Source organism: Scomber scombrus, chromosome 9 (genome assembly GCF_963691925.1).
Source record: "Scomber scombrus chromosome 9, fScoSco1.1, whole genome shotgun sequence".
In the NCBI taxonomy this organism is placed as follows: Eukaryota; Metazoa; Chordata; class Actinopteri; order Scombriformes; family Scombridae; genus Scomber; species Scomber scombrus.
In genome coordinates, this window is record NC_084978.1 from 21,407,919 (window position 1) to 21,420,270 (window position 12,352).

The 12,352-nt window shown below is 38.4% G+C and overlaps 2 protein-coding genes across 2 annotated transcripts; one reads left to right on the top strand and one right to left on the bottom strand.

Moving 5' to 3' along the window:
• Window positions 1–1,471: 1,471 nt before the first annotated feature.
• On the top strand, window positions 1,472–3,391 carry fgf1a (fibroblast growth factor 1a). The gene is made up of 3 exons (XM_062425285.1): window positions 1,472–1,637; window positions 2,660–2,763; window positions 3,191–3,391. The coding sequence occupies exons 1-3, from the start codon at window positions 1,472–1,474 to the stop codon at window positions 3,389–3,391; spliced, it is 471 nt and encodes a 156-aa protein (XP_062281269.1).
• Window positions 3,392–5,478: 2,087 nt separating this feature from the next.
• On the bottom strand, window positions 5,479–11,752 carry LOC133986096 (NEDD4 family-interacting protein 1-like). The gene is made up of 8 exons (XM_062425878.1): window positions 11,576–11,752; window positions 10,167–10,260; window positions 8,705–8,844; window positions 8,488–8,575; window positions 7,990–8,114; window positions 7,809–7,875; window positions 7,590–7,698; window positions 5,479–7,200 (listed from the first exon to the last, which is right to left on the bottom strand). Exons 1-7 carry the CDS (start codon window positions 11,609–11,611, stop codon window positions 7,592–7,594), a joined length of 657 nt encoding a protein of 218 aa, XP_062281862.1. The 5' UTR covers window positions 11,612–11,752; the 3' UTR covers window positions 5,479–7,200; window positions 7,590–7,591.
• Window positions 11,753–12,352: the final 600 nt, after the last annotated feature.

Genomic DNA, 12,352 nt, shown 5'->3' on the forward strand with positions numbered 1-12,352 from the left:
ACAATGGAAATGGAAAGCTCGTTGTAAGCCACTTTTCATGATCACAGTAAGCACTTGTTCATCAAATAAATGCGCTTTTCCATTCTGGCACCTGGTTTATTGACTGATGAAGTCAAAATCTCTTGTTTTCATGACTTTTTGAAAACTTCTTTCTTTCTGTGGTACGGGACCATTAATTAATAATGCACAAGTGAGGAAATGTAGTGGAATACATCATGAAATACAGTCTTAAATTGTTACTGTCAACCTGACAGTCTCAACAATTAAATAAAAATCCAAATTGATTTCTTGAGACTTATAATCCTCTAAAGCCGCAGCAATATTGAAGTTTAGGTCAAGAATTTGTGCAAAGGTTTTAGGTTCAGTTCATTTACAGATCACACAAAAAGTACTTTGCATCTACAGCTGGTGAAATGGTTTTGGTTTAATTTCCAAAGGTTTTAAGACATTTGGTGTTTTCAAAGTTTCCTGTGTAGGAAATAGTTCCTAATGGAAATGGTCAGACATAAATATCTGGCATCCACAGCATTATCTAGAGGTTGCATCCAATTCATGTAGTCTGGTTATTAGTTGAAGTCAGTGTTGACATTTTAACCTTTGAACTTTACCTCATTTTAAATGTGAACATAGTCATAACCTCACAGTAGAATATCTACCAGATCTTCAAATTATTATTATTATAGGAATAGGCTCCTGAAATTGTAATATTCACAATTATATAGCTTCTTTACAATCGATTTTAAGTAAGCAAACAAAATGACATTATTTGTCAAAAAATCAGTTTTGCAGATAATGCAGGCGGCCTTTAACACTCAGTAATGATACTTTAAATCAGAGCTTGATATCAATCAAATCAGCACATAGGGCCTACATTATTTGACTTTGACAGTGTGAACTTGACACCCACATCATTTTTTTCCGCTTTACCATAACCATGAGAAATCCCATGTTTTAAGAGTTTGCACTAAGAAATATAGAGGAAACCTTTTAAATTTCGGACCAATCGCATCGATTAAATACTACTACTGAGTCCAATAAAACATTGATGAATCTAAACTTTTAAAATCTATAGACTGCATTTATCATCATTGTTGACACTTTCAAAGAAGGTCGTATTGTTTTTAAACAGTACTTTGCCTTAAAAGTCACAACTATGCCTTGTAGTTTTCCCTTTATCAATGCGCGCTCCCGCGAGGTGCATGCAATTCTCAGTGGGCAGATAGAACTCATCATAACAGGAAGTAAAAGTGTGTAAAAGTGGCAGCAACCACACTCCATACAATCATCACAGGTTAGTTAGGCCAGGACCCGGGGACGCGCATCCAGCTGCCTGTGTGGTCTCTACGCTCGTTCACGTGCATGCAAACACCTGACCAGTGCAGGAGACACAAGCAGCTGATCTGATCTGTGCTGAGAAAAGCCTCCACCTCAAACACCTCCTGACTACAGGGCAGCGTTTCCTCTGAGCAGGATGACGGATGGAAACGTGTTTGCGTTAGAGGATCAAACTGTGGTCCGTGGCCTGCTGCGGGACTACAGGCGGTTGACTCGGTTATACTGCATGAATGGCGGACATCACCTTCAGCTCCTCCCCGATGGGACAGTGCACGGCCAGAGGGATGACAGGGACCTTCACAGTAAGACTGCAGCACACATCCAGGTCAGGTCTTCTAGGTGATGCGTTCAGTTTCTCCAGTGCAGGTGTGTCAGGTTCACAGAGCAGGAAACAAGCCACATGTGCAATACATTCTTTTATATGGAGAAAAGTGGGGGCACGTTGCTGATGTAATGAATGGGAATGACACACACACACACACACACACAGCTTGGAAAACATAAGATATCCAAGTAGCTTATTGCACAAGAGTCTAAAGTCACAATGAGACTCAAACTGATCTGAGTGAGAAAAACAAAATACAAAGACCTGTAATAAAGACCTGACATGGAAAATATATGGCTGCAATGATTAATCGATTAGTTTCCAACTATTAAATTCATCGCCAAATTCTCTGATTCGATCTTCTCAAATGTGAATATTTTCTGGTTTCTTTAGTCCTCTGACACTAAACTGAATATCTTTGAGCTTAGGGCGAAACACGATGTTTGACATTACCCTAACCCTAACCCTTCAAATCAAAATTTGTGAATACACTTTCTGACATTTTTTGACAAAACAACTGACTAATCGAGACAATAATTGACAGATAAATTGATATTGAAAGTAACTGTTGCAGCCTTATACTTTTATATAAATATTATATAAGTGCCACCATAGGGAACGCAATATTGTTGTCAGCCATAAGTAAAAGGCATGTTAATAAAAACCCAAAACATATTTAATAAAATATGATAGATGTATGACCAGCATCCTATAACTTGGATGTTTTAACTCTTGAAAAAAGTTAAACTGGTAAATGGTGAGAAAAAATAGAACTTCTAATCCACGCTAAAAGTGAAAAGCTGTGTGTGTTGCCACTGATATTCACTCACTGAGCCTCTAGACGGCCATCATTCATTTAAATATTCCACTATAGAGCAAGGATTTTAAATGTTGTTTGTGTAGCTGAAGTAAAACAGCTATGCTTCTCTTATCAGAATATATCTCTAGTTGTATTTAAAGGTTTCATCCTTTGTTTCCTGTCATGTTTTCTCCTTTCAGCCGTTTTAAAGATCACAGCTGTGGATCCAGGCGTTGTTGTCATCCAAGGAGCAGAAGCTGGGCGATATTTGGCCATGAACGACGAGGGGCGTTTGTATAGTTCAGTGAGTGTCTACAGAATACACTTCATCGTTTATGTCTTCAAAATAGATTCTAAATCAGTGCAATTGACTTAATGACCAAATGCAATAAGTTACCAATAAGATATTGTAACAGTTTTTACACAATGAGATTTTTGATGAATAGATAGAACACCTAAATATTTACACCACTTCACTCAAATGCAGCCTTTAAAACCAGGAAAACACTTTGGCCATATTACAAAGTCCACTCTCTAAGACGTTATCTGGTCTCATATCAGGATATCGATATAATATTGGTATATTGCCCAGCCTTAATACCTGACATAAGTTATTCAGTATTATCCAATCTAATATAAACTTTTTTTTGAATGCATTTTTAAACTCATCTCAAACCAAAATCCCTCCAGAAATGCAGTCAGCTGTTGCTTGTCTTGCATCTCTCTCTCAGCCCACCGTAACTGATGAGTGTTACTTCCTGGAGAAGTTGGAGGAGAACCACTACAACACATATCAGCCTCAGAAATATCAGGAGAGGAACTGGTACGTTGCACTGAAAAAGAACGGAAAACCTAAACTGGGTCCAAGAACCCACATTGGACAGAAAGCCATCTTCTTCCTCCCCCGAGTGATAGATGAGTCTGGGGAGTGAAGACACTCGTCTCTACGTGCATTTCAATATCAGTCAAAAATCTACAGTCCTTTCTCTGAAAAAATAAAATGCATCTCACTCAAAGTTTATCTGAAGCTAATATGAGGCTTCAGGAGACTGTGGTTGACAAATCAAATGGATATTTATTTTGAAGCCTTCGTATTAGCTTTAGACAGAGTTTTGCATTTGTTTTTGCAAAGAGAGACGACAATGGATTTTGTCACCCATCTCTTCCATTAGACATGCTTTACGAAGTCACTTTTTAAATGGCTAGTGATGATAATAACACTAATAATAATACATTTTAATTTGCAGTGAATCTCAAAAGGGCTACAGCATTAACAAAACATATAAATAAAATACCTTCCTAAATAGAAAGGTGTTTAAGTCCATTTTAAAAGAGTATAGTATTGTCAACATGAGGAATATTTACAGCAAAACCTTTTCTGTTCTTCATAAGTTGTTTTGAGGCAGACCTGACCGTCGTGAATGTATCCTTTAACACCTCATATCACCTTTATTCATCCACATTAGCATTAATTCTGCTGTTGGCACTGTTATGAGTGTTAGATCCTCTGAGCAAATGGAACAAATGAAGAGAAGAAATCGTGAAAAAAATCACTACAATTTTATTCTAAAAACATTTAAATATTAAATATTATTGTGTGTTTGTCAAGGAGATTATGTCCATAGTCCTGTTTGTTTGTTAGATTTCAACCAAATTTGGTGAAAAGCTGCCTTTTTTTTTGGTGCAGATCCTGAAATTGTTTAAAGGGACAGTTGGTAATAAATGTTCAAAACTGCCCCATATTATCACGAACTACAGCACTCGTTTGCATGAGAAAAACTATATGTGGTAGTGTAATAATATACACATCATGTAGGTGAATGGCTATTAAAGAACCGCATCAATAGGAAGAGAGTTAACACCTGCACACTTAACTCTGCATAAACGCTGGGTCTTTAAGGAGTGCAGATATTTTCTCTGTTCCTATAACAACTACAGTATTTTGCAAAAGTTTAAGCCACTAAAAGTGAGGATGCTTTCACACAGAGTTCAATGGTATGAGCACACTGTGGCTTTAAAACAGCATTGATTCTTGTTGCTGGAGATCTTCTAGACTCTGGCTGCATGTTGGGGTCATTGTCACACTGAAGAATACATATGGGACCAGTCAGATGCCTCTCTGATAGTATTTCTGGATAAAAAGTTAGACATCTAATTGACTAAAACTGCATATAATACTGTATATGTAGTCCATGGTTGTATGTGATCTTGTGATGCTCAAATGGATCCCTAAATACATCTAGACTACACAGCTGCTGCAGATCCACCAGAGCAGCTTCAGGCTGCATCTGTAAAGTCTCTTCCTGCCAAACATCTTGTGTTCAGACAGATTTTTCTATGAAAGGAGCAAAGTCCTGGAATTCATCTTCTGATCACTTGAAATTTGCTGCAAACTTCACAACTTTTAAGAACACTACCAAATCCTGGTTCACTCTGCAACAAACCTGTACTCATGTCTAGTTTTCTGTAGCTATATTACTACTAAATGTATATTTTATTGTATCATGATGTACTGAATTTACCTTCTTTTTTAACTTAATATATATTTAACACTGTTTTAATCTTATTTTCACAAAAGCTCTTCTATCTAGAGATGAGTGTCACAAATTAGCATCTGCCATAATGATACTTACATCAGATAGCAGTCTTCAGTTTGTCTATGTACACTGTCTATCCCTACCAAATAAATCATGAATAAATGCAGATCCAACTTTTTAGTCTGATTTATTTGGTCATTTATACTTAGGGTTAAGACGTAAGGCTGTAGAGTTACAGCTTCCCCTGACTTTGGATATCCTTTCAAATTTCAGTTACATCTAGCTGCCACTTGGTGCCGCCAATGTGCATTAAACATACATGTCAGCAATTTTCAGTTGCAATCTTCCTCCAATGTCTTAACTTCATAGGAATGGCTCGTAAACAATTTCATATCTTGTATCAAAAGTGTCCACTAAAAATGTAAATGTAGTATTTGTCATCATCTTGGTACACAGGAAGTCAACCACACAGATAACTCAGGTACTGACGCATTAAAAGTGACATTTATTCAACACTAAATGCTTTCTGTACAGTTTCATAACAACAAAACCCCAAGGCTGCAGCTCTACATCACATAGAAATAAGCATATGGATCTGTATCAAAGCCATGTCGTATGAGTTTAACTGATAAGGTAAACAGTTCAGATTGCCGGGCCAGACTGAAATACATATTAACTCTTTCGTTTGACAATCAGTGGTTAGATTACAAACATTTTAATTATCCTGACATGCTCTTTCCCCAGCATATAAAACAGAAACACCACGTTGCATTATTCATTCCTTGTTTCATACGTCTGGGACTTCAAACAATGATGGGAACGTCCTCTGGGTTTTATTAGTTATGTTTCTAAAAGTGCACCTGCATACAACATTCTTTGATATAGTTTTGACACCCACAAAATAACATCTTACCTTATGAATAATTTTCTAAAAAGAAAGAAAACATTTCCCTTCCCAAACTGTCAATTAAATCTTAAGGCAAAACCCCCACCAGGAAATGGAATTTAAGTTATTTTTATGCTTTTAGATAACTGGATCCAAATGTCTGAGTGGGATCATTAGCAGCTGAAGTCCAGACAGGCGAGACTCTGAGCTTTTCCACTGACAGTGAACAGGACTGTGCTGACTCACTAAGGAGTCATGGGAAAAAAGGTCAAATTGTAACATCTAAAGGATTTTTAAAGGACATGAACCAGGAAATGTGCTCGCACACCCATAAAAACCCTCCTGGTTGCTCACCGTTCAAAGTCACCGTCCCCTCACTGTTGACTGAGCCGCTCCTGGTTGGGGGGGTTTGTCACTTGACATTTCACCTGGTTTCTAACTGCGGCTTATTCCTGTTTTGGATTTTCTAAGATCACGTCTGTAAACTTAAATTCCATTTTCGAGGGTGGATGGTTTTCCCTGATTTAATGTACAGCAAAAAAAAATCAAACATTTAACAAGCAAAATCATAACTTCATGACACATGGATGCAATTTTGGTGTGTTCCACTGACACTGCACTTGAATTAGATAAAAACATCTGAATCACAAGCATGTTATGTTTTATTATGACGACGACCCTTACAAAAAAAGCTTCTAGCCCCCTTGAAGAAGCAGACGACACTGCCGCCTCCTGGCTAGAATCAGGGCAACACTACTTAAAGCCAACAGGTGAGCGAGTTATGTGGTCATGTGTGTATCAGCATTGTCATTTACGGCCTAATGACAACCGTTTAAGTGTTTGTGGTATCTAATAACAGCCTATAAGAATCACAACAAACCCATGAGGTGAGATTAGTGCGGATTACAAAGTATGTTGCATGCTTATGGCAAATCTACAGAGTGCTGTATTAACTAATACCTGTTGGCTTTCGGGGCCAAGTGTCGCCAACACCAACATTACTCACCCTATTTATTGACCTCGAGAGCAGACGCATGCTCGTATGCTACCATCAAATGATATAAGGCATTACTTATACATTACAGACAGAGATAAATAGCACTTAACATTCGCCACTAATGAGTACATTGAGGGACTAATTACTGTTAACCGTTTTCCGTTAATAAAGTTTCAAACAAAATAAAACAAAGTGATAGAATTCCTGAATATTTTGCTGACGGTCGCCTTCATCTATTCTTCAACTCTTCCGACTGATTTCTGGATTGCTGCTTGTGTTGGTCATGTCCAGTTCTTCCACATCCAACGTCTTGTATTCTGGCTGTAGTAAGGTGTAAAAACCATGTCAAAAATAGACTGTCTTCATCTATTAAATACTCTCAATACTCTCAACTACAGCCATTGTTGATGCTCTGTATTAATCTGATTACCAACATGAGGTTATAATGTAATGACCCATTTAAAATGGATTTCTGATTATTATTCAAACAAACTAAACCGGCCAAAAAGTAATTTCTTTCTCTGGTGCTGTGGGCCCAGGTAAGTGTTGTAGTGCTACGTTTCTGCAGAAATGTGAGAAGTATTGCACTTTCTCAGGCTGAACAAAATGAATATAATAAATTACTTCACATAGTTTAATACTTGTGTGTGTATTGAAGGTTCTGTGAGTACAGTGTGTGTGATGAGTATGACCTGTATAACACAACTTACCTCTAATAGATGAAGAGTACCCTTGTGCGGGGAAGAGTGGCGTAGGTGGGATCGGCAAGTTTACGCACTCTGGAGTAGTTAACAAAGCCTCTGATGAACAGCATGAAGCCTGGAGTCCAAAGAAAAGGAGCCATGATGAACAAACATTAAGACACAACAAAAGATAAATCCACAATCATGAGAAATGTGTTTGCTTTTAAAATGATGTCGGTCACTTACCCAGAGCCAGGAAGACCCACCACAACCAGTACTGCCCATCAAAGTAACCGGGGAAGTAGGTAGAAAACTGGAAGAAATACACGGTAATAGCTGTGAGGATCAGTGCGCCAATTCCATTCAATAAAACCACAAGATATCATCCTATGAAGTTAGAGTGGTGCATATTCAGTAAAAAACTCACCCTGACAATAAGAACCCATTTGATGAGCGACAGGCCAAAGCCAGAGATGGCCCCGTATCGACCAGCGGCAGATGTGGTCAAACAGAACGACAGGAAGAAGCCAATCCAGTTGAAGAGGAATGCCACTGATGACAGAAAGACAATCATTCATTTAAAAAAAAACTATTTGGTATAATACAATATAAAATATAAATTTAGAAATTCAATTTAGAAATAAAAATTCCTGATTAAAGTTAACAAATCTAGGAACCAGCGAGGCAGCTGGTTTTGCTAGACCACAAGGTAAGAAGGTTGTTCATCCAGTCACCCAGTCAAGAAGGGTTGGGAAACGTCTCGATTATACGATGTAATTATTATTTGAACAGTCCAAACACCATCTGGTACATCAGGTTACCAGATTAATGATTATAGATAAATAACCACCTGGTTACGAGCCAGTGCTACGCAAGTGAAACTGAAAGTCAGTTTCCTCTGTTGAAATGCTGAAAGAGTTCTTACTGAAGAAGGTGAGCATGAAGATGCCGTCATTTCCTATTCGCAGCTGGTCAGCGTCTTCAAAGTCGTCCCTGGCCACAAAGTCTTCCTCCTGCGCCAAGAAATATGAAAATATATTACAAACTCTGTTTTGTTTGAATGTGTGACGTGTTGATACAGGACGAGGCTCGCAGTAGGTAGGAATATTTCTACGTGATGTTTGAGAATGAGACAGATGTACCGTGACTCTTCCAGCGACGAGGGGAATCGCAGCCTCTGCTTTGCTCCTCTCAGCTTCATCGTAGGAGGGCAGAGTGGTGGCCACGCTGTAGGACGGAGGGTTAGGAAATCTTCCTCCATCTTCCTTGTATTCAAAGAAAGCTGTGGAGGGAACAGAGGTCTTTAAAATGAACTCCTCTGAATGTAAGAAACAAACTCCTGAACATGGCTGACAGCAGTACAAAAAGTGCTGATTTATCACATAGGTTTCACAAGGCCAAACAAACCTGATCAAGGATTTTTTAAATAGAGCGTTTTGCAACCACAGCGTGTGTGCCTTTTTAGTGTCAATTCTGATAAACATTACACATTTCAGCGGAAAGCACGGATGAATAAAAGACAAGCCTGTACTAAAAGTAATCTCACCTAAAGTGGCACATTTTAAAGTGGCATATCTATGGTAGGGATATAGAGTTGTCAAGTTTTAGCTTCCTGAGGGGACACTGTGTGCCCTCTGACAGACAATGTAACAGATGGTTAAAAGTCACTCTTAAAAAAAACAAGATTTTAAATTGTATCTAAAGGTCAATTGTAATAGCAAAACTTAAAGTTAACGAGTCCTGACTGCATCACAAGCTGATACAGACATTTGTTTGTTAAAAAAACTACTTTCACTTCCTTCAGAGAGAAAAGAAGCAACAGATGATTATTTAAAAAAAAAAAAAAAAAGACTGGAATGAAAGTCATTAGTGCTCTTTGTGTCCATTACGGTTTATATTCTGTCTCATGCAAGCCAAGACTCTCATCTGGGTCATTTGGCTGCTATCAAGAATCCGCCTCTGTGTTGTTGAAACACAAACAGCACTGAACCAGATGCATGGAATCACCCAGGAAAAGCTCAAAGCTACACCCACTCATGCAACGAGTTGACCTTTGCCCTCTTAAGAAGAGAGATTAGAAACATCAGACCTTTCTAAATGGTCTTGCACACAAGCTGTTCCCCTCTGTGTTATTTATTCTCAAGCAAACAAATTAGACCATGGGATCGACAAAACTATACACAGTTACTCAAGTGCTGCATTTTCAAAAGGAATCTCACAAATCTATTTGTTTTCCATATTAATCTGGAGGATATAGTTACGTTTTGTTTTGCAGATTAAGGCTTTAGTAGTAGTCAACAGTATATGCGGTTAATAGCTTAAACATTTTAATACTCTATAAGTTGAGGTTGCTTATATACAAGTCACAGTTATTATACGATTTACATACTTTGCAAGAATACTGTGGAAAAAATTGCTGTCTTGTTTCCTAAATATATTTTACTGCAGCTACCTCCACACTCTTCCTGCTTGTGGATACAGACTTCTAATGGAGGATTAATATGTAGCATCAGTGATACTTATGGATTTAACTATTTCTCCCACTTCTAAATGTTTTCACTGAGATGTCTGACTGTATGTGACGGTACTGTGGAGTTTCCTAACCTGCATTTGCTGCAGCGATGCTGCTGTAGGGGGGAGGTGCATCCTGGGCTGGACCCTCTTGAGATGGCTGGGCCGGCTCCTCCTCATTCACCAGCTGAATACATGTTAGAAATTGAAATCACAACGTGTTACAGGGTGCATCATTTCAGAGAATTTTCATTGGCTATGTGGAAGTTTTCTACACACATGGGACGAGAAGAAAGGACTCACAGCCAAGTAAAGGAAATAAATACATAAGAGTGACATTAATATAAAGTTGTCTTTTTGCAAATCATGCCCGGATTCTATTATTGTTTCCGATCTGGCAATTATGTACTTGGCTTGTTTTTCTGTTTGTTTGTTTTGTTTTTAAGGGTGGGGATCAGATTTTTTTTTTTGTCTTTTTTGTTTGGTGTGTTTTTGTGTATGATGACCAAGGATAATTACATTTTTTTTAAGGAATCTAATTAGGGAAACTACCTTATGGCATTGACACAGTTCGCCCCCAAATGTAATACAAGCACATTGACAGTTTTAAAAGGAAAATAATGCAGAGAACTGAGTAACAAACGCAGAGGCACCGATGTTGCATTTCTGTAATTTACTGTGCAACAAGTGGTCATGACAAATAGATATTATATTAATATTACTTTTCCAAATAGCAAGGATTATATGCATTTGTTGATTGATTAGTTATAAGTTATAACACAGCAACTTGTTATACACCAGTCAAACTAAATGGCTACAGCTGAAATCGAAACTGTTCACACATCATATCCATGTTAATAAATGAGCATGTTTTACGTTAGTATTTTCTTTAGTATCCTTTCGTGTCAGTGGAGTTTGATGCTGGACACATGTCAAAGCTTGAAGCTTCATATCAGAGCCACCCTCAGCTGACTGCTGTTCAGGCCGGCCAACACTGGCTTCAGATAACCAACTAGTTGCTACACAGGCTACAAATAATGTGTACAGAATTTATAATTACACCTATAATGGTTTACATCAGTGTTAGAAATGTGTTTAGATGTTAGTTGTAGATATGTATCGCCAGCTGAGGCCCAGTGTGTTGAGCTGGTTGTTTTCCTCTCAATGACAGGGTAATGTTGACTGGTGATGTTAGCTCAATGGGCAGCAGCTGGTAACCCTGGATTAGCGACACTCTCGCGAGCCGCTTTTACAATATCCTTGTCTCGCTGTTTCAGGGTGTGACGACGCTGTGTTAAACTCTTGTCAGGTTTAGACACATAAAACACTTGGCTATGGTCTGGGTTCAAAATGACACTTGATATTTAGAGTGGGTTAAAATTACCAATCCCTTGTAAAGCCACCATTCTCGCGAGAGTGTTGCAAATCTAGGGTTACCATTACCACGAAGACTCGGCGGTATTAGCTGCGTTTTACCGAAACAGCAAACTGTTACCTCCTACCTCTTGATATCTGACGTTGCTGTTTTGTTCTGCCATCGTGGAAGACGAGCTGTGTAGTTATAACGTCCTCTCTCCCGCTTAAGCTGTGAAGATGTGTCGCGTAAAAACAAATATCGCCGACGAAGTAGCAAAGGTAACGTTGCCTCTAGTCGGCCATCTCCTTCCGTCTCTCCCTGTACTAACTGGGTCTGACGATATGTTCAGGGGCCGTCGAAATATTTGCATGCGTGTAGGTTTGCGCATCATAAAGCAGACAACAATTGGAAAATATGAGCGTGAATTCGGAGTCACATTATCCTACAAACTGAAATATCTTTACCTATGCGGTATTATAATGAAATAGTAGCTCATCAGCAAAAAGAAACAGTGGAACAAGTAACCGTAGAAATATTAGAATGTAACATGTACTCTATTTTAGATTCACAAATTTCCAATTTCTTTTTTAAAACAACAGCCAGGTGCTCAAATGAACATCGAATTGTCTTGCTGTAATCATTCCTCCTGTTCATATTGACCATTAAAATATCCTTCACATATTTGGATGTAGAAGTTTACAAGGAACACTTAAACGCAACACGCGTTGTTCAGTGTTGTCATGTGACAGGGGAGCCACCACACTATCTCACACACACACACACACACACACACACACACACACACACACACACACACACACACACACACACACACAAGATATACAAATTTAAAGTACTTTATTACAAAGGACAAATAAGAAACAAGGCTGACAATCACCCAAAAGCCTGCAATATATCAGCA